Here is a 26,162-nt window from a genome sequence, read left to right on the forward strand (position 1 = left end):
GTATTGCTTGTATTAGATTCTAGCGGCCCAAGGGCTGGCCTGTGAAATAAATCACAATGCAAAAAAAACCTCACCCACCAACAAAAACTCTCAAACAAAACCCCGAAACTAACAACTTGAGCTACTGAGACATGGATGTATTATTCCATTTATTTCCTGATACTTTCTCTACAGATTACTTGTACATGCTAGTCTACTTAATGTCAGCTGACCATGGTTGAAGTTGTTGTTGTTTCAGGTTACTATTTAACAAGATAAGGCCAGGCTGGATGAGGCTCTGAGCAACCTGATCTAGTTGGGAATGTCCCTGATTGGACTAGATGACCTTTAAAGGTCCCTGCCAACCCAAACTAATCTATGATGCTAAGATCATCTAATTTCCATTATGTTTCCTACAAAGATTTATGGATCTTAAACAAAATGGATCCGTAATAGATTATGCTTTAGCTTGTATTTATGATTCCTTTCAGAAGACCCTTTGTATGCCAGATTACATGTGCTATCTTCCTTATCAGTCAACATTTAACAAATCCTCAGTTACAGTTTTCCTTTCAAAGCTTGAGTGTATCTAATAACAGATGCAATGTTCTAAAGTAGCTTCTATTATGAGAATTGCCTTTTAAATTACTCATGTTTTCAGATATGTATCTGAAGACAGTCCATAAAATGTAAGCATTTGTTGATACACATGGTAGAAGATTAATTATAGCAATATTGAAAGGTCACATACTTCACCAAATACATTAGTTGAAATCCATCAATTTAAATCACCACTGAGATATATAGGAAAACTCTGTTATACTGAATGATGACATTACATTACTTCTAACAGTGGTATTGTACTATATTTTCTACAACTATCCTCTGATTTAAAGATTAGATTGGGTTTTCTTCTCTGTATACTCCTAACTATATAGAAAATCTTATAGGAGAGTGCTTATTTTAAAGCTTTTAATTGATCTTAAAATTACAGATTGGATTTTCTCTTTAGCTATACTTGTGATCATACAGAAGTACTTGTAGATGAGTGCTTTTTCTAAAGCTTTTCTAATAAACACCAAAAGAGTTCTTCAATTTTAGACATGCTTTTCTATTTAGCTTTCTACTTGTGCCTCCTTTCAGAGGATGCCACTGAATGTGTTCACGGCTTGCTTTACCTCAATTTTGGCACCTTCTCATTATTGTTGGTGAATAGATTAAATCATAAATACCTGCACTGTGTCATAAAAAGCTGCTTAACATGACTAGAATTTGAAGTGTCTATCTGATTTCTGCATTAATTGCTTTGATCACATTGCTCTTGCTTCTTGAGCTGTTGTGGATTAAACGGTATTTGAATCCTTTCTAATTACTGGGAAGCTAAAACAGAGCTTTGCCTTTTCATCTATCTATTTGAAAGAATATGTAGCAACTTGCTTTGTAGCTGTTCAGATATGCGTGTTCCCCACTAATAAAGAAAATGCAAGATATACCTTGCTTATTTTCATGGTGTTGGCAACTAAAGCTATGGGTATAAGTGCTTTCTAACATCCTTTGCAATTTTGCTTCAATTTGCTCCACAGATTCAACTAATGCATGAAATTACCAACTTAAAGAAACTAGTTTCAAATGCTGAAGTGTACAATGAGGAACTTGAGGTGAGCCGGTCCATGAATTTACATGCAATAAGACTTGTACGAAATGTGCTTGGTTTGTTTATCTTGAAATACTCTATCTGCTGAGAACATCCTAGACATGACTGGGCTCTGGTTAGTCTTACCAGCTATAAGGAGGATATGTTGAAAACTGTGGACAAAGCAGGCTTTTGTTAAATTCTTTCCTGGAAAAACCAAACTGGATACTAGAATCTTCCTTCTCCCTTTTTTCTCCAACTTTTAGGCAGAAATAAACTCCAAATTGGAACAGTTGAAAGAGAAAGAGAACAAAATAAAAATATTACAGAATCGCGTGGAAGAACTACAGAAAGCAGGAGTGGAAAAAAAGGACACATCATTTTCAGTGGTAAATGAGATTTCTGCTGGGTGGAGAGATGGCTTTCGTTTTACTGGAGATGAGTTAAATTAAAGTATAACCTCTGTATAACTGAAATCTGATTCCCTACAGATGTTAAAAACTTTATTTACAAAGCTTAAACTGCTAATTACTATATTATCATACAGCAGTACTCAGGTGAAGTAAAGCTATGGGAAATGCTGCTCTTTATCTCTCAAACAAGCCTGCTACTGTTCCTTTTAGAGTAAACTTAACCAAGTTTGCCTGTACTTGCAACATGGTTAAAATGTAATGTACACACTTGCTTTATTATGGCTATATATTTTTAATTTTGTTGAGTGTTTATCTGTTTTCCAGGTGGATTCTGATAAGCTAATTGAGGAAATTCAGCAGCTGAATAAATCTCTGTTAGATAGTGAAACCATAGCTTTGGATGCTAAAAAAGAATCTGCTTTCCTCAGAACTGAAAATCTGGAGCTTAAGGAGAAGATGGCAAGTACTTGTTAAACTGCATTTATAGCTGTATAAAATGCTGTTAAGGGCCTACCTGCTCGCAGACTAGTGAAGAAAGCAATTGATAAAGACAAGATGTGGTAGAGTCTTTGGAGAAAGCTAATGACTCATGCTCCAAGTAATGTTTTCTTATGGAATTTGTGGAGAATGGATCTTCAGGAGAAAGATAAAAAGAAAATAGAGGCTTCTTACACAGGAGTAGATGGTTAGTTGTAGGTTTACCAATAGAGAGAGAGCGAATGAACAGGCTTTAGGGAGTTTCTAGGACATAGGACTTCAAACCTAATTTTGCCAGAGGAAAAAAAAAGAGAATAAGAGATAAGAACTCAAAAAAAAAAAAAAAACCAGGATGGAGCTTGCCTTTGAGCTTTGAAGGAGTAAAGACAATACTGGAAATAGTTATAGCCCTGACCTCTAAGGTAAGGTATACTTTGCTATAGGAATGTAGTTGTTAAATTGTGGCTTGTTCTGCCATATTTGTTAAGGCCAAAGTTGTTCAGAATGACAATGGGAGATGTGACGGATGCAATATCTAAATGTTAAGCAAGTATACTTTTATTTTGTGTGTGAATTGCATGTTTTGTTTTCCTGAAGGATGAACTCTTAAATAATTACAAGCAAATGGAAAAGGATGTTCAACTCTATCAAAGCCAAATAGAAGCAGGAAAAGCCAGTTATAAAAAAATGCAAGCTGACTTGCAGAAAGAGTTGCAGTCTGCATTTCAAGAAAACACAAGACTCAATTCACTGATGGAGGGTAAAGTTCCGAAAGGTACTGTTTCAAGTGGTGCTTTCTTCCCTTCCACCTCTTATTTCTCTTCCCTGTAATGGTGAGGCAATAGGGAAGACTTTTTGGCTTTTCTTTTCTCAGATACTTGGAGCTTCTGTCAGCATAAAATATTACAATACCTGGTTCTGCTGGCACATAGTAACTGCCTTAGCACTTTGAACTAGTTGGAAAACTGCAACTTACGGAACATGTTGTATTTCTCACAAAGATGATCAAGTTAATGAAGGCTGTCAGGGAGGATCTAAAATAAACTGGATGTCAGCCTAGGAAGTGATGACCAAATTCAGACCAGTAGTTTAATCTTTTAATTGCTGGTCACTGTAAAATATACTTTTCTGGAATTATACTGATGTGACATCCAGAATGCATTATAAATCTACTTAATTTAAAGCATGCTTTTCTTCTTTCACTCTCTTATTAATCTGAACTTGTTAATTCTCTAGATGTGCTCTCTCTTGTGGACCTGGAAAAAAAAGCGGCTGACTTAAAAGGAGAGCTAGAAAAAGCATTGAAAGAGAATGCACTTCTACAAAAACAAGTAAATGAGTTATCAGAACTTCAGTCTCTACCAAATACTGTTGACATACAGCAGAAAGAGGTGACCAAATCAACTTTTTTCCTTATTTTTTTATATTGTAGTTGACTGGTAACATATTAATGGAGGCCTATTGGATATGAATTTTTAAAGCCAAAAGTTGTCTTGAATCAAGTAACCCAGGACTTTACAACTGAGTTCATTAAATACTTGAGGAACAATAATTTAATGTTTGCACCTAGGAATAAACTTAAGATCACATGTTTAATCACAGTCTACTATAATTACTCAGGAATTTCTAGTCCTACATTTGCCTGCCTATTTGTCATGATCACCATTGATAATTGTGTGTGTATGTATAATGGTGTCTGATCCTGGTTTACTCTTCTAAAATGGATTTATTTTTTTTTCTTCCTCTAGTTGAGCAAAGCGAAAATTTCAATACCTGTTGGCAGAAATGTTACTTGAGAGTTGAGAGATCTAACTTGCAAATTCTGAAAAGCTTATAAGGAAACTTCTTTGTTTCCTGGCAGGTCAGGGCTTAGTAGACTAAGTTTGCTATGAATGTGTCTTAAAGAGTTTATTTGCAAACACTTTCTAGGGTTTTTTATCCTTAAATACCTGCTATTAAGTATGTGCAGTGAAAATTATCCAGGACAAGTAATCTCACAAGCTCACTTTGCAAAAAGTTCCAAACCCTTCCAGTGTTCTACTTCCACTAATAAACAAAACTTAATTGGATGATAACTTCATAAACTCTGTATGATAAAGTATTGATACATTTAAATACTCAGTTTAGGAGTCACAGCTGGGAGTATCAGTCCAATCCCAGCCTCAAACTTAAGAAAAAGGAAATCTTTAAAGAACATGTAAAGAGTTCAAGGAGAGGTTTTAGGGTTTTGTAAGGGGCTTGTCTGTCTTCTTTCTCTTTAAAAGATTGTTTGCTAGGTGGCTCCCCCACAACAAAGCAAAACACAATGTACTATGCTATGTGTTTGCCTGTACTGTATTTCTTATATTTGCACATGAGCATGCTTTATTATGCAGCTATGACAAGTATTGATTTAGAAAATGCTCTTAAGGCTGGTTTTCTGTTGACAGATTCTTGAAAAATGTGAGGAGCTACGCTTATTAAAATTGGAAAGAGAGAAGCTGCTTTCTGAAGTAGCTGATAATGAAGTTAGACTTAAAGATATGATGGAAGAAATCAGAAAATCAAAAGACAACCTAGCAGATGCACAACTTAAATATGTAAAGTCTGATCAGGAATATGTAGCACTCAAACAGCTCCATGAAGAACTAGAGCAAAAATATGTAGCCGCATCAGAAAACAATGAACAAATGAAGGTCCAAATAGATATTCTATCTAAAGAAGCACAAGAGTCTAAAACAACTTTGGATGAAGTGAAATTAGAGGTCAGTGTCAACTATTCCTTTCTACAGATAAAATACAAGATGTTCATTCATAGTATTAACAAAATAAATATTTTTTTTTTGAGAAGTAGTCTTAAAGGTATAAATAACAATCACTTAAATTCCTCTTGTGTGAGTGGATGTTACTTATTCTATGCCAGGTGTGTAAGACTGCAGGATTATGTAGCTCAACGGTCTCTTTCTTCATAGACAATGTATATGTTGCTCCAGGCTAATATGTTCTCCTTCTGTACTTGACCTTTTTAAGTCTTCTTTTGTCATGTGCAAGTTATATCTTTATTATGCAAATTTTTATCTATATTATACAAATATTTTTTAAAATAAGCTGCTATGACTTACTCTAAAGTTTCTATAAACAAAGCTTCCTCATTAGGAACTGGAGTCTGTTCAGAACAGAATCTTTCAAACCAAAGAGCATCACCACATAAATTGTGAATTAAAAAGGAAAAAACATTTAAGAAGGGAACTAGAGATATGTATTTTTGACAAGACTTTTAGCACTGATATGGCTGTCATGCTAGCTATGGATTTGAGAACTCCTAATTTTATAATTCCTAAGCTATGCTACAGTTTACATATGTAGTATTTATGTTTTAGTAAGACTTTTCCTGCTGAGGAGAAAGCACAGGAAGGTTTCATAAGCATTTGTTTATTTAATGTGGTCAAAAATATAAGTAGTGACTTGAAGTGAAATTATGAACTTTTCTATTCTCTTGTTGAAAGCTAGCATCTCTCACTCTTTCTAAGCTAATATATAAAATTCTGTGAGAACATGTACACACTATGCAGCTTTTCATTGTAATGAAAGTGTCTTTTTCCTTTACAAACAAAAGCTCTCTAGCAAAATGAAGGAACTAGAAGAAAAGACAGCAGAGCACAAAGAACTTCTTGAGGTAAGAGAAGATTTTATTCAAACTCAGCAGAAGTTACATGAAATGGAGCAATTAAAAGAGCAAGAAAAGATTATGGAGTTGAGACTGGAGGCCAAAGATTCAGAGATCCAAGCAGTTCTTCAGCAGCTTACTGAATGTCAGGAAGAAATAACTACTCTAATGCAGGAAAGAGATTACCTGAAGCAAAAAGAGGAGTCTCTCCAAGCTGAGACAGACCAACTTAAAGAGGATATAAAGGACACTGTTTCAATGGTAAGGATTCTGCCTTTATAGGAACAGACTATACATGTTAAGGGGAAGAGTGTAAGAACGCTTATAAACTATTTTGACATATATAGGGAAGTGGGTTTTTGTGGGTGTCTTTTTAATCAAGGAGTAGTTACTGATGTTGCAAAATACTTATGTTTTCTTTTCTGAATTTTCTTCCTTTCATTTTAAAGAACATTCTGGCACATGAAGAACTGAGAAATACTCAGAGTTCTCTCAAGCAATCCCAGGACACTGTCAAGAAGCTGGAGAAAAACATTTCTGAAAAAGAATCTCAGATTCTGAGTGTAGAAGAGGCACTAGGGAAAACGATTAAAGGACTTGAAATACGGGTAAAATGTTGTGTAATAATTCAAAATAAAAATGCTTTTAATGTATTTTTTCAACACACTGAAAACAAGCCTAGTTTACTCTGCTTATCTCTTCTGCTTGTCCTTAGAAAATTTCTAGGCCTCTGGTAGAAAGTGGACAAGAAAGTAGTACTACCTAATGCAAGTCTTTACACAAATAGATCAGCAACTGGTAGAGCTTCAAGCTGTAATGTACACTCTAATAAACTTTTGCTTAAGAGGCATGCCCCGCAGTTGTCAATTTGAGTGATGGCATTAGATGGCAAATGGAAGAAGAGATAAATGTTACCTAGGGGTAGGAATGAGGCTAATGGTTTATAACACTCAGTCCCAATTGTGTAGCACACTGTTGTAAATGGCAGCTCAGTTCCCAACACAGAGCAGAAGGCTGATTTACTGGGTTTCATACCTGTTTGTTCAACAACTGACAAAGCGTGCTTAGATGTTAAACTGTGCCACTGAAGTAACTGTGTCTCTGGAGGGAGAATCCATAGTATCTGACTGGATTTTTCTTGAAGAACATCAGCTGCCAGACCCAGTAAGTCAATGGTTATCAAGTCAACATTTACATATTTTGGAACAGATGTGTAAAAAAAAAAAAAAATAATCCAACAGATGTTTCTTTGGCTTCTTCCTCTTAGACTCCTAGATAAAAAAATCTAACCAATATTGCAGAATAGACTGCTAAAGTTAGCATTTAAAACGGAACAGGTAACAGAGGCCAAAGACTCAGCTCTGGACTCTTTCTAGTTTTGGTTATGGTGGTTTTATGTTAAAAATACTGTAGCAAAGTGGATCAAACAACTTTTTGCATTTAATTTTGGTTTTGAATGGATTGAACTTGAGTTGTCTTTGCACATTTTTTTCATAGGTATCACAAATGACGGAAGAAATAAAAATCATCATATCAGAGAGAGACCAGCTTGCTGAAGAAAAATCTCTAAATAACTGTAGAGAAAGTGATCGGCTTCAAGCACTAAAGGAACAAATCGCTTTCCTAACACAAGAGAATAATTCATTGCAGGATAAGCTGGACAGTTTACATTTGAAAAAAGAAGAGTCTGGGGAAGGAACTCTGGTAATTACACTAAGGCCGTAATGGAAAGCATGCTTATTTACACTTTAGTGAAAATAATTTGCAGAACAAAGTGGAGAAAAGGGTCCTGCTACTTGACTGCAGACCATTAAACACCAGGATTATTGTTTACTTGAAATATATACCACCTATATTGTTGTATATGGACAACTAGTAGTAGGATATTACAAACACTTTTCCTGTAAATAGAACTTTAACTTGATAAAAGATAGTGATGTTCTTAGTTGATCTGCACAAAGATGTGATCTTATAAGTAAGCAGTTGAAGCTAGAAATTGCTCATCTAGAAAGGGTGATTCTGCTTTTTCAAAGCTGACATAGAATTGATTTTTTTTTTTTTCCCCGGCAGTGTATGTTAAAGGACACTGCAGCCAACATTTTCCATAACTGGACATGCTGACTGCATGTGTGTGTTGTGTGTGCATATGTACAAAGCATAAATACACTTTCAGAAAAGTATAGTATGTGCATATATTTAATATTTATGGGAGAAGTGGACAAATTTCAAGGAAATCACTTCCTTGACATCATTATTATCTACTGTTGAGACTAGAAATATAGATAAAGTCTCTAGTTAAGTTTGTGGGTTTTTTTGTTGTTGGGTTTTTTGTTTGTGGTGCCTTGGTGGGTTTTTTTTACCCCTTCAGGCTTAAACTATGCCCATGAAGTTCTACTTCTGGTAACTTGTTTCAGAAGTCATCACTTAAAATTTTACTCTTACATGTCTGTTCAATAAACTTGAGCTGCATATTGAGTTCAGTCAAATCTTACTAGTCTGAAAAAAATGCAGATTTCTCAAAACCACTGTTTCTGTTTGGTTTACATAATCAATCTGTCAAAGATCAGATATTTTTCTCTTTAAAGCTACTTCCCCAAATGTGTTGACTTCTATCTCTGTATAAAATACCACAGATTCAAGAAAAATCTATGGAACAAGAATTATTTCTTCTGAGAGAACAGCTGAGCCAGGCACAAAAGAAATTGCATGAAATAGATGAACTGAAGGCCAATGAATGTCCAAGAGAATCTGAAAAAATGGAGAGAACAGATTTTATTCCAAAATTACATGACTGTAAAGAAGTGAGCACTCTGACAGAAAGAGATGATCATCTTCAAATGCAACTGGAGAATCTCCAAGATGAGAGAGACCAGCTAAGAGAAACCATACAGGAGACAATTAACATGGTAAGAAAAAGTCATTCCTGTAGGATAACAACAGCTTTAGTAAACTTCTGTCTTAACCTTTGGAAGTGTTGTTTGGGCTTTAATGTACTTAACTGTTATGTCCAAAGAACTCGGCAATGCAGGAAGAGTTGAGATGCGCTCATAACTCTCTCAGACAACATCAGGAGACTATTGCGGAGCTGAAAGAAAGTATTTCGGAAAAAGAAAACCAACTCTTGAAAGCGCAAAAGGCATCGAAGGAAACAACTGATGAACTGCAGCAGAAGGTCAGATGCGGTTTTGTCAAGTAAACCAAAAAATCTATCAGGATTGGCAACCCTTGTCCTTTGCAGGCTTCAGTTTCTAAGGGTTCAGTAAAAGTAATAATGAAGCTTACTTAGAAGTTCTTCCCATCTTTTTTTTCCCTGTGCTGCTTTTTGAAAATTCCGTAGAAACAGAGGCAGATAAAAAATAATCAAATTCAATTTGACCTGTAAGCTATAACTCTTACTTATAACTAAACAAGCTTTGGTGCTGAATGATGGAATATTATTTGAAATCAATACTGCTCTTTGACTGCAATGCATTTTCCAAGTCTTAAAACTTTTTAAATTCTGAAGTGTCTTTTAGCTATGTAACTCTGAAGATACTTGAGCAACTAAAAGGCAGTTTAGCTCATTCTTTAATTTGCTGCACCATATTATTTTTCTTACCTACTTATTTTTGTATCTGAAGCTATTGTGGCTTTTAGAAGACAGGCTTGATTCTAACAAGCATTAATATCTGCTGTGGATACAGCAATGGAGTAATTTTTACGGAATTACAATGGCTTGTAGGTTTTTACACATACACTTTTGTGAGTGAACACCAATAAGACAGAAGCACTGAAATTTGATTTATTTTTTAAACAAAATTGTTACATCTTTCTTTGCGTACTACAGCAGTAAATTAACAGAGGTGTCCTCTGTAAAATAATCCAGTTATAAAAACCCATATATACAGACAGTTCTTGTGAAATATGATCCAACAACACTCTTTGAATCAGAACCTGATTACTGGGACAACAAAAATTAATACATTTGAATGTTACAGGCTCTTTTTTTTCACACTATCTAATTACTAATTACTTCTACACATGCCAGAGACTATTAGAAATATTAAAACTCATTCTTGTTTTTTTTTCAGCTCAGTGAAGTAACTGAAAACCTGACTCGTATATCTTCTGAATATGGCAAGCTACTGGCAGAAAAAGAACAAATTGAAAGAACAATAAATGAGCGTATCTGTCAGCATCTTGAGAAAATCACTATACTTAATCAGGAGAAAGATGAGCTACAGCAAATGGTAGAGACTTGTAAAGCAGAAAGAGATCAATTAGAGGCCGACTGTCGTGAAAGCAGGGAGAAAGTATGTGTAAAATCTCATAAATAACTCTTAAAAGCAGATTGTACTGCCTCATATTATTTCAGTCATTAAGCCTTCTGCTGTTCAGTGTCTCTTCCTTTCCCTTCACTTTTTCATAGCAGCTGTAAACAAAAAATTTAGTTTACTAATCTAATCTGGATTTTGAAATCTGTCTACTTTTTTAATTTCCCCCTATCCCTTTCCTGCCCTCTTGGTCACGGTGCCACTCTGGGTTTAGAGGCAGTTGTCTGCCACCTGCTGGACAAACGTTCTGCAAGGTGCTGTTCTTTCCTCTACAGTGCCTCTGCATTTAGCACTGAACAGTAGAGCCAGGTCAGGTTTACTGATATCGAAGGGCTTAATTCTCCTGCCACTTGGCTCCTTCTGGATTGATGAAGAGGAAGCTAAACTCAGAAAAGAAACTGATTTAGCTGTCCTATTTCTCCTTCTTGATATGTTATTTTCTGGCAGACTAGTGACTTCAATATTCCAATTATTTGCATGAGAAGTATGCTTATGTTGAGACACTATTTCAGTCAAATTTGTTCTGATGTGTAGTTAACAAAAATAAAACTGATTTCTAAAGTTAAAAGGAAGTCTGGTAAGTATTTTTTTCCCCAAGAGAAGCTCTGCAAATTACTTTAAGAAGTAAAAGCTTTCATATAAATTTTGGCAAATTTCAGGTAGAACCACAGATCTCTTATGTATAGACAAACTAATTTAAAAACTAAAATTGCCAAACTAGGATTATAAAATCTTTCATTTTAGATTTACATCTTGCTACTAAATAATTGGGCAAATTGTTTGTGGAATTGGTGGCAGTTGCCACAAAAATCAGGGTATTTTTCATGGTGGAGTTTGTTTGTGCCTTTTTTTTTTTTTTTTTAAATAGTCATCTACGTAACGTGTTCCCCCCCAACATTTTTTCCTCTCCTCTTTACTTCTGTCTACTTTTTTCGGGTTGTTTTTTTTTTTTTTTGAACTTACAGTAAACATTTCTAAATATTTCTAAAGACTATCTTCCTTTGGAGTTCTTAAACTAGACAACTGAGGGTTTTTCCCTAAAGTAAAAGACTGATTATTCTGATAGTTACCTTGTAGAAATTGAAATGCTTTGACCTATCATTCTTAACTCATGACAAGCAAAACTTAGTCATACTGAGTGAACATCCATGTATACCTCATTCTCCAGTCCTTGAAAGTTCTCTCAGAAATGGAAAATCTACAGGAAGAACTAAAGTATCAGAAAGAGCAAGCTGATATCCAGAAGAACATGCTAGCAAAGGGAGAAGAGACATTTCAAAACACTGAAGAAAAACTAAATGAAGAAATAAACAAACTGAAAGAAAAGGTGAGTACAGTAAACAAACTCTTAGGAAAAAACTTAGAGGTTGTTGCCTCAAGGACTCATTAAAATAACAGATATTTACCCGTGATAATTTGTGCTGTTTTTTTGATTTAACAGAGTTCATGGTGGTAATAACTTAGCAACAAAAGAGGATCTTTTGCTAATAGTTATGTGTTTATTTTATACTTTATTAAAATATTTTTAATAGGTAGTCCAGTTGAATGAGGACTTAAATTTGGTATCTAAGGAAAGGCACGAGCTGCTGGGAGAACTGAAAGAAAAGACTGAGAGTGAAAACAGTAAACTTGAACACCTGAAGAAACAATGTGACTTGTTAGCACAGGAGAGAGATCAGCTCCAGGAAATGCTGGAAGATATTCGAACAGAAAAGAACAAACTGGAGAGTAACCTACAGGAGAGTGTTGATAAGGTACTTTAACTTTGATTAAAGTATAATAACTATAAATGCTTGGCAGAAGAAAATGGATAATTCTTGATGTCTTGAAAAATATCTTAGAAGTATTAATGTTGTATACCCAGACTGAAGAATATTGACATACTTTAACTTGTGTCTCGTGGAATGGTATTTAAAGATGTATGTAAATCTTTCAAAAACATTATCAGAGGCTGCTTTATTTACGAATAAACGAGGAACCACGAAATACATGGGTTTCATTACCAAAATACTTAACCCAGTTAGGTTTTTTACTTAAGTAAAAAAAGTAGTACCTAAGTACTCAAAGCAGGGGTTTTTTTTGTGCCATATATTGACTCCTATGAAATATTGAGTGACCTAGTGTGTAAGAGGTAGATTCACATGCTATCTCAGAATTTAATTTTATATTTGTTCTGTTTTTACTCCAGATTCTTGAAACTGAAAAGGAATTGAAGTGGCAACAAGAACTCCTCAGCAATGAGAAGATCAAAGCTGAAGAAAGGGAAGAAAATTTGTTAAAGGTTCAGAAGCGGTCAGAGATTCTGGAGGATAGCCTAACAAACAAGGTGAGGAGTTCTATTTTTAGTAGCTATTCTGCAATTCTGTCTTAAAGAATCATAGAATGGTTTGAGTTGGAAGGGACCTTCAAAGGTCATCTAGTCCAACCCCCCTGCAAGGAGCAGGAACATCCCCAACTAGATCAGGTTGCTCAGAGCCTCATCCAGCCTGGCCTTGAACGTTTTCAGGGATGGGGAATCCACCACCTCTCTGGGCAACTTGTTCCAGTGTTCTACAACTCGCATTGTAAAAAAAAAATTTCCTAATATCTAATCTAAATCTACCTCCCTCTATTTTTAAAACCATTACCCCTCGTCCTATCACAACAGGCCCTACTGAACAGCCTTTCCCCATCTTTCTTGTAGGCCCCCTTCAGGTACTGGAAGACCACTATCAGGTCTCCCCGGAGCCTCCTCTTCTCCAGGCTGAACAGCCTCAACTCTCCCAGCCTGTCCTCATAGGAGAGGTGCTCCAGCCCTCTTATCATCTTCGTGGCCTTCATGGTCTTCTGATGTTTTATCACTGATGTGCTAAACTTTTTTGCTCAAAATAAATTCTATTTAATTTTTAATTCTCGGAGCGTCATTTTATGGATGCTAAACAAGCGTGAACATGGGCAAAGGATTTTGTCCAAGTTTCTTCAGTGATGTTTAGAAGTAGCATCCTCAACTTACCTCAACTTCATAACCAGCTGGGTTGGTCACTCCATTAGAGTAGACACCAATTTATCCAATGTGTGCAGGCTTAATAGTAACAATGTACGTGTACATTCAGACTTTAAAAGGCAATGCATAAACAGTGCAAACCCAAGTAGATTTGGAATCTTTGGTGCTTTGCACACTTTAAAACTGTATCTGTTACTTAGTCTTGCGCTTAGCTCTAACAAAGTCAGTCTTTTTGCAGTGTTTTGCTCCTTCACTTTTCATCTGTCAAATTCCTCCTTTGTCTGTAGATCAGAGTATAATTTAGGATTGCTTCAGATTAGCAAATATGTTACTGTTCTGTTCATTACAGCAGATATAAAGACAATTCCATTGCCCATCTCTTATGCTAATCTTCTATTTCTTTTCATTTTCTTGTGATGTGGATATATGTTGACTGCCTTTTTATTTGTTTTCTCTTGCTTTACTGAAGACCAAAGTTGACTAGAGCGGAGTTCTCTGTGTGTAATGCTATTCCTCTTCCTGTTAACTTCTGTTTGAGTAATTAAAACACTGAAATTATTTTTAAAGTTCTCTTGCTGTTAGTGTGAATTTTAGTTATTGGAAGTTGTGTTCTCTGTATTTGACAGAACTGGTTTTTATACTTCATAGGGGAGTATACAGACCAGGACCAAATCATAATTCTTGGTTTTTTTTCTCCACTACTTATTATAGATTCAACAGTTAACTGAGATGCTAAATAGCGTGTCATGTGAAAAAGACCAGTTATTGGCTGAAAGAACTAGTCAGTCTTTGCAACTTAAAGAACAAATCTCAGCAACTAATCAAGAAAAAGATGAGCTACAAAAACTTCTCCAGGATGTCAGGTCTGAGCGGGACCAGCTCAAGACAGAACTGCAAAAAAATTCTGAAATGGTTGGTGTTGCAAGTTGCATACCTAAGTTATTAATCACTCTTCTTGAATGATACTTAAATATGCATGCTTTTATTTTAGTGTGCTGAAACAAATGCAAAACTAGAATGTGCTCTACACCAACTGAAGCAGAGAAGCTTGAATGATATTTCCATTCAGGTGGATCCACTGGATAATGCAGAGCAGATGGTTGATGACAGCCTGAAGGAAAAAACCTCGAAAATTAAGGTAAACTTCTCTGCCTATTTTAAGGATGTGTGTGAAACCTTAATACCACTTGTTCTGGAGCATAAACTTAGCTTCTGTGTAAAATCCATAAAATTCTTTGCATATCTTGCTAAGATGCTGCAAACCATGGGATCAGTTGATTACCTCTTGCTGTTCAGTGGCCATGTGTCCTGTTCTGAGAGTGTTCAAATGAACTTCTCAATTGAGCCATATCACTTGATTTCATTACTGTCCAGCCACTCCAATGAAAATAAGTAGTCATGTAGAAGCACTTCACCACTTTGGTTTTGTAAACCTGCTCCAAATCCTCCTTTCCATTACTCCCTATCAAAATAAACTGGTTTCCAGAAAGTTAGTTTCATTAAATAGCTTCTCCCTTCAAAATAGGAAGCCCCTGTAATTCCTCAGAGCTTTTGTTAATCAACTGTCCTGAGTATACTCTCACAGATATGAGAAGTACTACTAACCTACTGAAACCTAAATAAACTGAGATATATTAATATGTATGAAACACTTTAAGGAATACTATTGTACTGCAGTCTGTACATCTGTGCAGCAGGTATAGGCATCATTCTATATATGTGCTTGAAAAGCCCTGAGTGCTGCTTCAGTTGACACCAAAAGTAAATGACCAAATTGCAAAAATCAGTTGTAGCTTTCTCCATTCACAATGTCTTCCTATCCTACATCAGCAGGAGGGAGCTTGTAATGAGGGAAGTAAACATCAATTGATTGATTAATCAATCCTTTCTAACAGCACTCTCTCCTTCTGACTTTTTGTAATAGCCAAGATCCTCTCTGCCTCTTTCTTGTGCAGTTTTCTCAAGTATCTTGCACTTGCTCCTATTGGATGCAGGGCATACGTTAGTTCCAATGTTTTTACTGTGAGTGAAGAGTTAGTGGTAAATCCTGCTTCTTTCAACTAAGAACCAAAGATTGAGGCAGCCTAGGAAGATTTATACTTACTTTTAAAATATATAACCTAGCTTTGTATGTGATACTTCAGTTGCAGTTTACTGGGAGTGCCCTGAAGCCTTTTGTATTTCTTAGCCTGCTCACTGCTTTATCACATCTCCCTTTTTGTGGTAGAGTGCTAGGAACAATTTCATAATCCTTTTCTTTCAACAAAGGATCAAATAGATCAACTTGAGAGTCCATCCTGAGGGCAGCCCAGCTGGCAAACTTGTGAACAGGCAACAATTCCATTTCAGGCATGATCTACAGGCCTTGATGCGACTAGGCAATCTAAACCATGAAAATAATTTGAGCTTGTAAAATGTGACTTTTTTCTGGAAAGCTAAGATATTCTCTGCTTTTGTGCCTGGCTTAGCGTTTTTTTTGTCATATTCTTGTGGCAAGTCAAAAGTGAAGTCTTTAGTCCTATTAACTTTTTTCTGTTGTAAAACAAACACATATGGTAGGGGTTAGTCCTGGAGTCTCATGGTATATTTTAAGCTTCTTGTTTATTGCTAATCACTGTTTTCCTTATTATGACTGAATGAATTTTTCACTTGCATTTAGGAGCTTCTTGAGAAATTTCCAAGTATGGGGAAAAGATACGAATGTCTCTCTACACTGTCTCTTAATCTAAAGAATGAATTGAATATTCAGAAAGCACTGATAGCTGTCATACTGACTCAGATTTCATCAGAACAGAGTAAACAAGTCAAAAGAATTCAAACTGAAAATGAGAAAATAAACAGTCATCTCCAGAGTTTATTGAACAAACTGAAGGTACCAACTTAAAATGCTGAATATGTGAATGCTGCATCTTGGTTTTGGGCTTTTTAAGATCTCAATATTAACAGCTAGGATTCTATATACCCTTTGATTTTTGTGAATGTGTGTCTTGTGGAAAACAAACTGATGATAAATGCTCTACAAAATAGTTCCAGTTGTCCAGGATTGTTAAGTTAGTCAACCTTAGTTTTTTACTGTAGTTCAGCTGCTTTGCACAGTCTTAACTAATCAATATTAATCCATTTTTAATTGGGAAAGGAAATTTTCCTTCTGTACTTCATAAATCAAATGATGGACCCATAAGTATGTATTTTATCGTGGGGGAAAGAGACATGCAATATGCCTTGGAGATGCATCTTTACTCTGCAAAACTACTTAAGTAATTTGATAACTCCTGTAGCCTTGCAGACCTTCCCCAATTTGTAGTTCAGTGGAGAAACTGGTTCCAATTATCAGAAAAAAGTTAAGGGGAATTGGAAATAATTCCTGTTATCATATGCAAAAGTACAGTAAACAGTAAAGGTTTTTTGTTTGTTTGTTTCTTTATTATGAAATATTGAGAGGATTTTTCATTTTGGGGACAGGGGAGACAGGTCTGGGGAGAAGGTGAGATTCATATTCAGTATACAAAAATACTGGACACTATCTTGAGAGTCAGTTGTCTCTATAAACATATATTAGATAAAAACTTTAACAAGTATTCCAAAGAACCTTATTTCATAACTTCATGTAGGGTTTTTAGGTTTTGATATGTTTTTTTTTATAGATGCTTTTCAACTTTTATAGTTAAAGATGTTTAAGACTTTTAGTAGTGACTTTGCTTAGAATAAAGCTTTAAATCTGCATCTTTTACAACTTGCAAGAGAAAACAAATACAACAAAGAATACTTTGCTTTTCTAAGTCTAGATTCATGGAAGGCTGTCTAGAGCCTTGTAGACTTTTTGACCTTTTAGAGTCTGCAAAAAAAATAGCATACTTCAGAAACATTGACCCAGCTAAAAATATTATGTTCCATTGCTATACAGCACGTGTGAACTTAATTTTCTTAATCATGTTTTAGTTACCTGGACACCTATGAACTAGGAAAGTAAACAGATTGAATTACAAAATATGGAATTTAAGCTGGATGTAGGGTGCCATTTTAAAGCCTACTCACTTGATCTGTCCTGTGCTTCTACAACAGTTTCTGTTCAGTCGAGTTTGCTCAAAGAAAAGAGAATATCATGCTACTGTTAACATGCGTGAAACAGAATTGCTTGAGGAAAAGAGAAAACAAGATCAACTACGAGCTCAAATTCAGTATCTCAGGAAGACTTATTTGAACCAGAATGAAATATCTTCTCAAGAGTTAAACATCAGTGAAGTGCTGCAGAGTTTGCACTTGAATGAAGAGGTAGCATCTGAAACAATTATCAGACAAAGACTTGCCTATTTCAATGCATGGGGTAATGTGGTGGTGCTAATCTAAAGGCATTGCTTTTATCTCTTAAGACTTCATTTAAGGGAGGGGAATAGAATTTATATTTTAATGCTACTAATTATATAATGTGAAGACTCTGTTTTATAAAATGGCTAAAACTGAAATTATTAGGCTAGTAAATACCATTCCCACTATTTAATAAGATGCCCTATGAAATACATATTACCCAATATGACTTTTAAAACAATTAGAAATTTTTACTAATATAATCCCCCCGCCCTTCCCACCTGCCCCAGGAATGTAGATTGTCTTCTCATTTTCCCAGTAGGGTGTAAATTAAATACATCAAAATTCATTTTATGTGATAAATAGATGTTAAAACACACTTCCTGCAAATATTGATAGTTAAGAGGGCAAAAAGTATTTAGACATGTAGTCACCAAGGCAATATTTAAACTTCAATTCCCTCTTCTTTTTTTCTTTTTAAAGAGCATTCTCAAAGATATATCTGAAATGGAAAGTGAACTTCTCAGCATAGAAGCAGAGTTACAGCAAGAAGAAAGTGCTAGAAAAGAAACAACACAGTTCTGGGAAGCTTGTTCAGGAACTCACTGTGATGCAGAGGAACTTAAAGAAGAGTTAAAGAAAGAAAACGAAAGGTTTTTGCAAGTCATTAACTTCTGGACTCCTAAAGTAAAGGTAAAATTAAATCTTTAATCAGAAATGTATTTGGTGTAAGCACTCTGTAAATGCCTCTCATCTGACTGAAAACAAAACACAAAAAAGACTCTTTAATTATTATTCATTATTATTATTATAATCTGCAGCACTTACTATAGTCATACTTAACTGTATGATGTAGGAATACTTGGAAGAAGATTTTTAAAGACTTCTTTACTCATGCATCCAAACTTGGGAACTTGCTTTGTAAAAGACTTTCAGGCGATAAACTAGGAGGATGGGGGAGTGTTGTTTGTGTTGTTAGACTGAGTTCTGGAATCTGTCGGCTGAAAACTGCTCTATGTCTTTGCTTGCAGAACTTGGCAGCCTGATGCAATCACTTTCTCGAGGCTTTATGCCCACAAGATTGTCTGCTCTCTTCAAGTCAACTTTATCAAAACTACTTTAGCTATCTCTAAAACTTAATTGTAATTTATCTTCTCACACCTTTTCTAACTTCAGAAGGCCCAGTTATTCTAGAGGTGGTTCAGCTTTCTTTCTCTTTTTTTCATCCTTCTTACCTCTTGCCTCCTTTGGGGAAAAAGCACTTTACAGGATTAAGTGCACCATGAACAGGATTTAATGAGATTTTATCTCTGATTAAATGTATTGAACACTTCTCAAAAAAAAAAAACCAAAAAAAAAAACCAAACCACCCAGATTATGGGAGGGAATCCACTACCTTCTGATTAGTTGTTAAGAACATTCTTCCTAAAAAGCATATCCTGGAAGTTCCTGGTCTGTTCATACTATTTTTCCTTCAACTAGCATTGATCTGAAGTATGAAGAGCTCATCACCTTCCTTCCCCCAATGTTATGACTCGGTTCTGTCCTGTTAAGTTTAGCCTATTTAAAAAAAACTTCTTCTGTAGAGTCAATAGCCAGTCTTGATTTCTTCAGGATTTCCCAATGCTGGCAGGATTTTTTGAAGAATTATCTGACAGGAATATTATGTGGATCAAAGCTTTTACCAAACAAACAACAAACAAACAAAAATCTAGTATAACGTGGTCATTTCCTGTCAAGTGTGAAGGTTAGTTGTCTGGCATGTTAAGTATATGAGTTTCTAGAGTAGTCCGATGTGTAGGCTTTCTCTTGAATGGTTTCACTTCAGTCAATGAATACACTTTAGCCAAAACTATTTTGAATAGTTGTGTTTCTTTGTTACTGACATTCAATGATTCTTTCCGATATAGTTCTCTGTTTCTGCAATGTTAGTGTTTGTTCGACTTAATTCAGAAATACTGGTAAACTTGCAATCTTCTTTTGTGCCCCTTCCTGCCTCCCCCTCTTTTGGAAATGAAACCAGATGTTTGAGTGTTAGTGATTCCATTTCTGATAACAAGCATCTTCAAATGGGACACAAACAAGAATGTGAAATGAATACAGGCCAAGATACTTCCTGTTCCTTCACTTACCTTATTTCTAGTTGATTCAAAAATTATTTAAAATTTATCTTCATGGCACTACTTATTTTCAGGTACTCCTTCAACTTTCTTCAGAGCTGGATGCCAGAATTGCCAATTATTGTAAAAATGCTGATGTTGAATCGAAACAAAGAAAAGAGAAAAGTGAAGAGTTGCTTCAGGAATTAAACGCTCTTAAAGAACAACTGGCCCCTGGTGGCTCTGCCAGTCTTGCCTTACAAGAGGAAAACTACAGGCTTCATAACAAATTAAAGGCTGCAGAACAAGATACAAAGGTACCAATATTTGTTTCTAAGGGAAACTTCTTTGCTGGTTTTTTAAGTGAGAGTACTTCAAGTTAAAAAAATATTGCTGAAAACTGTACATCTGTGCCACACAATACACTATGGTGCACTTGACTTTTGTAGCATTTTTTTATTCTGAGAGTGAAAGTTTTGAGCTTTTGCCTGTAATGTGATTATTTTAATTGCCTGTTTTCTGTACACAAATGGATGTTAGTTTAGAAATCCATATGAAATATTCTCATTTGGTTTTGAAGTATTGATTTCAAGAGCATGATACTCCTGATTCTTTAAGTATGATATTCGCTATGTCAGACTGGAACTTGGAGAAGAATTCTGTCTTTAATCCTAGGAATTGAGGACTCATTTTCTGTCCTATTTTTTGTCAGTTACCCCTGTTCAAAGCACTTTTTTCATAGACTTGAGTGTTCCGGAACACTAAAAGGTGACATAAAACAGGGAGATAGACACAAAGAGTTGCCGTAGAGCCCATAGTGTTGGGGTTTTGTGTGGTTTGGTTTTTCTTTTTATTAAGAACACGACCACATGGCCAATACTGTTATTTCTTAGCATAACTAATTGTAACTGCTATATCTCAACAGGCTGGGGAAGTAAAAATTCAGAAGCTGGAAAGTATAATAAATGAAGTACGAAAAAATCTCAAAGAGAGAGATGACAGGATAAACAAGTTACAAGCACAAATAAGAATAAAAACAGAAGCAAGTGACCTCACCCAACTCCAAGCTAAACTCAGTGAGACAGAGAAGTGCCTCAGAACTGCCTTGACAGAGAATCAGTCTCTCCAGGTATGAGCAAAATGCTTTTGTTTTCTAATTCTCCTCTGATCTCAGAGAGAGAGCGAGTATACTTGAGAACAGCTATAAATGAAACATAGCTCTCTAAAGTAAATTTATTATTTTGTATGGCATTCTCAGAGCAAAATACTCTAGTCAGCTGTTTAGTATGTGCCCTGGTTTCAGCTGAGATGGAGCTAATTTTCTTCTCAGTAGCTGCAGTGTTTTGGATTTAGTATGGGATTTGTTATGTGAAGAACGTTGATAAATACACTGTTATTTGTTCTTGCTAAAGAGACCAAAACCATTTTCCAGCTTCCCAGGTTTTGCTAATGTGCAGCTGGAGGAAGCTGGGAGGGGTACAGCCAGAATAGTTTGGCCAAACTGGCCAAAGAGTATTCCATGCCATAGACGTCATGCTTGGTATAAAAGTGGGGGCTGGCCAGGGGGCAGCTCTCTTGCTCCTTTGCTTGCTCCTCCTTTTCGTTTTCTGTGATCACTACTCAGGATGGGCTGTATTGGTCACTGGGACATCAAGGAGTGAGAAATTGTGCATTGTTTGTTTTGTATATTTTAATACCCCTATATTTGGTTATCATCTTCTTTTGCTATCCTAGTAAACTTTTTTCATCTCGACCCATGAGTTTTCCTTTCTTCCTGATTCTCTTCCCAATCCTGCTAGGTTGGGCAAGGGTGAGTGAGCAACTACATAGTATTTGATGGCTGATGGGGTTGAACCATGACAGAATGCAGTTTCACATTCTACCAATGCAGCCTTCAGAGACAAAATTTAGTAGCCGTGTCATGATGTTAGAATCTAAATTTATCACTTGTATGTGATATTTCTGAAATACACATCTAAAGAAATTTTAAATTTTGAAACTGAAGCCATGGGCTGGTTTTGGTATGCAATATATTTGCATACTTGTTCAAAATTCCCAGACTTTTTGTTGACTTGTTTGCAGATATACTTGATAAAATATGATTGCATGTACTGCATCAGAGTTAAGTTAACAACTAGTACTATAGTGCTAGCTGGTCATGTAGGTGTTCTTACTCCAAGATAACTTCTGCTCCCAGTCTTGTCCTGCAAAATCTAGCAGGTCATAGTAAAGATATAAAGTAAGCAACCCTTAAAGTCATGGCTAAGTAACAAACCTTTCTTCATACTAAATATTTTACTTGATTTTCAGGCAAAGCTAAATAAAGGTGCTGAGTTGTACAAAGAAGAAATTGATCGTCTCAAAACACAATTGGTAAAACATGATATGGAAAGAATGAAACAATCCAACTCTTTTGATGTGAAGTAAGTTCAAATTTTACCTTGCTACAGTTCTCAACTACTTAGTTCTTAGCTTCTGGCTAAGGTGTCCTAGGTTTTCATTGTAGCTATATTCCAGAGAAAGCAAAAACCATATGCATCTCAGGGTGGTTACAAAACTCCTTCCCTATACACCCACCAAAACTTCTCTAATCAACCTGTGTTCAGCCATAAATGAAACAAGTGCTCTGACAAAAGAAGGTGAGGGGAAAGCAGTAATGGATATCACTCTAGTTCACTGGAGATGAAGGGATACACAGAGAATAATTATACTCCAACTTTTGACTTTCTGCACTTTACCTAAAATATAACTGCCAATCAGGTTTATGTAGTTCTACCTATATAACTTGAGTATGTTTTTGTATTTGATAGCTCATTTTGAAATTAAAACTAGCTCTCCTGCAACTGTAATAATTATTAAACTGAGGGTTTCTTTTTATTTTCCTTCCTCTCTTCCTGCCAAATATAGACTTGCTAATTATAAAGCTCTTGCAGAACACAAGGAACAACAGTTAAGAAAATTAAAAGAAGAACTTAGAAGAGCACAGCAAGAACAAGATGTTACTGGTAAACCAAACATAAATATAAGGGACTTTTTATGTTAAACATTCAGTTTTAAGGGTATATTGTTTAAAGTTCTGAGATGCAGGCCTTTTACTTCAAAGGGTATGCGGAGGATTGGATCCTTAAGAAGATGAAATGGAAAGTAAAATACGTATAGCTGCACATACACTGCATTAGAATTGCAGCAGTTCTTGTGTTTATTTTTACACTTGTGATGGTGTAAGTTGTGGTTGTAGTAGCTCATGTTGCTTTTTTCCTTGACTGACTTCACATACTAATAGCTTGTTCTAATCATAGAATCTTTAAGGTTGGAAAATACCTCAAAGATAATGAAGTCCAACCATTGACCTAACACCATGTCCACTAAATCGTGTCCTGAAGTGCCATGTCTACAATGTTTTTTGGACACAATGTGTTTTGGACACCTCCAGGGATTATGATATGCCTGAAACTAACTATTTTTACTCTAAATGGCCTAATGAAGAATCTTTTAAGTTTCTTACTATCTACCTGGCAGTGTGAATACTGAGAGGTGTGTCTGTATATTAAAAAAAATAGCTGTTGTAAGGCACTTGTAACTAGTGAGGTTTTACATATAAGACCACAGGAAGGAACAGGCTAAAAAATATATTGATCTGGTTTTAAGCATTGTCCAAATAATCCACAAATCCGTATAAAAATGTTTTCTAGTAGTGCTGGAAAAAGAAGCTCCTCAGCAATCTCAAATACCCCTTACTTGTGGTGGTGGCAGTGGTATTGTGCAGAGCACACAAATACTTCTTCTAAAATCTGAACAAGCTAAGTTACAGAAAGAGAACTTGCACCTGAAGAAACAAAATGATGTTCTACTAAGGTAAGTATGAAGCTGATCAACACACATCAAATCACTTGTTGCTATTTAACTATGCATGTCACTAGTGTTTTTTTTCTGGGAGGCCTGTAGAAGTGAGTGATCATTAATTTTAGATTTTCTAGATTCTTTCACATCAAAAACTTTCATTTAAAGCTAGTCATTTATTGTTTATATATAATCTATGGCTTTTGAACTTCAAATTGCTTTCTGTCCTAAGAATCTCTTAAATGCTAGAAGATACACTTATGTTGGAAGGAATTTTAGCTTAAAAAAATAAAAGAAACCTTGTGCCTCTGAAAGTATGATACATAGATATGGTCTTACATTGCCATGGCTGTGGTATGTCATCTGAAGATACAGCAACTCTGTTTCTGTAACTTTTCCTTATTTAAAGGAACTACCTTAATTTTTTTTTTCTTAAATGCTGCGGGTTTTTTTCTGTTCAGTAATGAGCTTCAACTGAAAGAGGAACTTAGAAAATGGAAAGAAAGAGCACTAAAATTGAAAGAACGATCCTCAAGAGAAACCACTCAAGAGACAGTACTAAGGTCTCCAAGGAAGACAGTGTCATATTCCCTTAAAGAGCAAATGCCTTCACCCTCCAAGGAACCTGTTTCTCGGGAAATTGTGACTCTGGATGTATCAAAGCCTCTGCCACTGACTTGTCCAACAAATTTCTTTGATAATTCTGGCTTGGGTACACTACCAGGTACGCAATGCATTGGTGTTGTCCTGTAAAGATCTGGAGAGGCAAAAATGTAAGGCGTAGCCTGTGAGTTGAGGATAAATGCCCTGCACTTTCTATATTCAGGCATGAAACTTGCTTGATAATACAATTGTCTTGAATAGTTAGTCAGCTGACTGTTGAAGAGCGGACCAGCTGGAGCTGTGAAGTTTGTGCTTTACAGAACTTAAATGAGTCCTTCACCCCCTGAAGAGTGTACAAACTTGTATTCTCTTGTTGCAGAACAAGTGTTGGTGACTGACTTTAAAAAGTTAATTATTAGAATATCATTACTAGATAGCTGATGCTCTAAAAAGTTTTGCTTTTTAACATTACATTGGTTAAGCAGACTTCTGTCAAAGCTATTCAAAGTTAACTGCTGGCTTACTTTTTTTTTTTTAAACTTTAACATGGTGGACTTCAGTCTTTGACATTGACATTGAATCTGCCAGTCTGCCTGGTTTCAGCTGCAGTAATAACTGTTTTGATAAATCCTGAGTAGGGCTGAGGGACAGAAGTTCTTGTATCTGGCCTGGTGACTTCTGGGGAAGTCTGCTAATGATCTACGCTAGCATATTAATGCTACTGCCCTTGTTACACTTGCTTCTCAAAACTTTCAGGAGGCCCCAGCAGATATGTTGAAGAGTTAACCAATTTTCAAGGTATTAATGGCAGACTTCCAGAAGTAATACAACTCATTGCTGTTTCTTGTGATGGCCAACTTAGCAATAGTATAGAGTTCCTCACAACGCAGAGCTCCTCAGAGGCAAGCTTTGATAGTTGACACTTAAAACACTAGTCAAGAATAAGTTGCTGTATTCCTACCACTTGTCTAAGTGTTACTTTGTTCTTTTCTGTATAGATACAAGACCTGCAGGAACAGAGCCCACAGAAGACCATCTTAAACACTTGTTTGGAACTTCAGAGAAAGATAAAACCCCTGACTGCCTAACACAATAAAGGTGCTCTGTTGTAAGCTGTCTTTTCAGTGGCTACTGCCAGAATCTGTGTATATGAAAGATAATTGCTTCTGGTCAAAAACCATCAGCCTCTTACACAAAATTGTCTGAAGAGCTTTGGTGGCATGCAGATACCTTGCTGTCTTGGAGTTGCTGCTTCCCACAATTGGAAAAGCTGGAATAAAAGAACAAAAATGGAAAAACAGTCATGTTGCCCACAACCTGCTGATCTGATGTTCTGCTTTGGTGGGTTTTTTGGATGGCAAAGAAAGAAGAGCCAATGTATTGAAGAAATAATGGAAACAGGAATGGATCACAAACTAATCTACTGTGAAATTTCTTGATCTTAAACTTTTCATTCTGTCATTCCTAAAACAGCCCTCTTCTGGGTGGTTGGTATTTGTATGTTCAGAGTGCTGTTGAATTGGAAAGAACTATACTTTCTGTTTCTCAGCATATGATCTTTATACTATGCCTTTCTCTAAGTTCACAGAAACTGTGTTTTCACCATAATTTTAACCTCTCTGGACACTGCAACTGAATTTACTGATTTTCTATTTATAAGGCACACAATTAAGAGTTCCTCTGAAACTCCTTATAATATTTCTGCAACTCAGCCAGTTATGGTGCCAAGAGTAACTTTGTATTTTGCATCATCTTTTGATATACTTCTAATTCCTATCTGAAGTTGAGTATTAGATTTTTTTTAACAGTAAAAAACTGACTGGACACTCTTCTGCTACTCTAGTGAATGGAAAATAAACTAGACAACCAGG

At 35.7% G+C, this 26,162-nt stretch overlaps 1 protein-coding gene across 2 annotated transcripts in view; it reads left to right on the top strand.

The window, feature by feature from the left end:
- Positions 1-25,387, top strand: part of CENPE (centromere protein E) — a 37,873-nt gene extending 12,486 nt beyond the window's left edge. Inside the window, exons 18-44 of one of the 2 annotated variants that reach the window (XM_086746947.1) lie at positions 1,563-1,637; positions 1,879-2,001; positions 2,350-2,484; positions 3,100-3,277; positions 3,739-3,893; positions 4,932-5,246; positions 6,098-6,409; positions 6,598-6,756; positions 7,646-7,852; positions 8,782-9,054; positions 9,162-9,320; positions 10,219-10,440; positions 11,630-11,797; positions 12,003-12,215; positions 12,650-12,787; positions 14,156-14,356; positions 14,436-14,582; positions 16,104-16,316; positions 17,507-17,716; positions 18,233-18,442; positions 19,944-20,165; positions 20,774-20,977; positions 22,159-22,271; positions 22,756-22,853; positions 23,541-23,703; positions 24,150-24,412; positions 25,290-25,387. In XM_086746947.1, coding sequence (XP_086603073.1) covers positions 1,563-1,637; positions 1,879-2,001; positions 2,350-2,484; positions 3,100-3,277; positions 3,739-3,893; positions 4,932-5,246; positions 6,098-6,409; positions 6,598-6,756; positions 7,646-7,852; positions 8,782-9,054; positions 9,162-9,320; positions 10,219-10,440; positions 11,630-11,797; positions 12,003-12,215; positions 12,650-12,787; positions 14,156-14,356; positions 14,436-14,582; positions 16,104-16,316; positions 17,507-17,716; positions 18,233-18,442; positions 19,944-20,165; positions 20,774-20,977; positions 22,159-22,271; positions 22,756-22,853; positions 23,541-23,703; positions 24,150-24,412; positions 25,290-25,387 — 4,974 coding nt within the window. Of the gene's footprint in view, positions 1-1,562; positions 1,638-1,878; positions 2,002-2,349; positions 2,485-3,099; positions 3,278-3,738; positions 3,894-4,931; positions 5,247-6,097; positions 6,410-6,597; positions 6,757-7,645; positions 7,853-8,781; positions 9,055-9,161; positions 9,321-10,218; positions 10,441-11,629; positions 11,798-11,997; positions 12,216-12,649; positions 12,788-14,155; positions 14,357-14,435; positions 14,583-16,103; positions 16,317-17,506; positions 17,717-18,232; positions 18,443-19,943; positions 20,166-20,773; positions 20,978-22,158; positions 22,272-22,755; positions 22,854-23,540; positions 23,704-24,149; positions 24,413-25,289 lie in introns of both variants that reach the window. The other variant, XM_086746948.1, reaches the window with a different exon arrangement.
- The last annotated feature ends 775 nt before the right edge of the window (positions 25,388-26,162 follow it).

Source organism: Chlamydotis macqueenii, chromosome 4 (assembly GCF_036417535.1).
Source record: "Chlamydotis macqueenii isolate bChlMac1 chromosome 4, bChlMac1.mat, whole genome shotgun sequence".
Lineage (NCBI taxonomy): Eukaryota > Metazoa > Chordata > Aves > Otidiformes > Otididae > Chlamydotis > Chlamydotis macqueenii.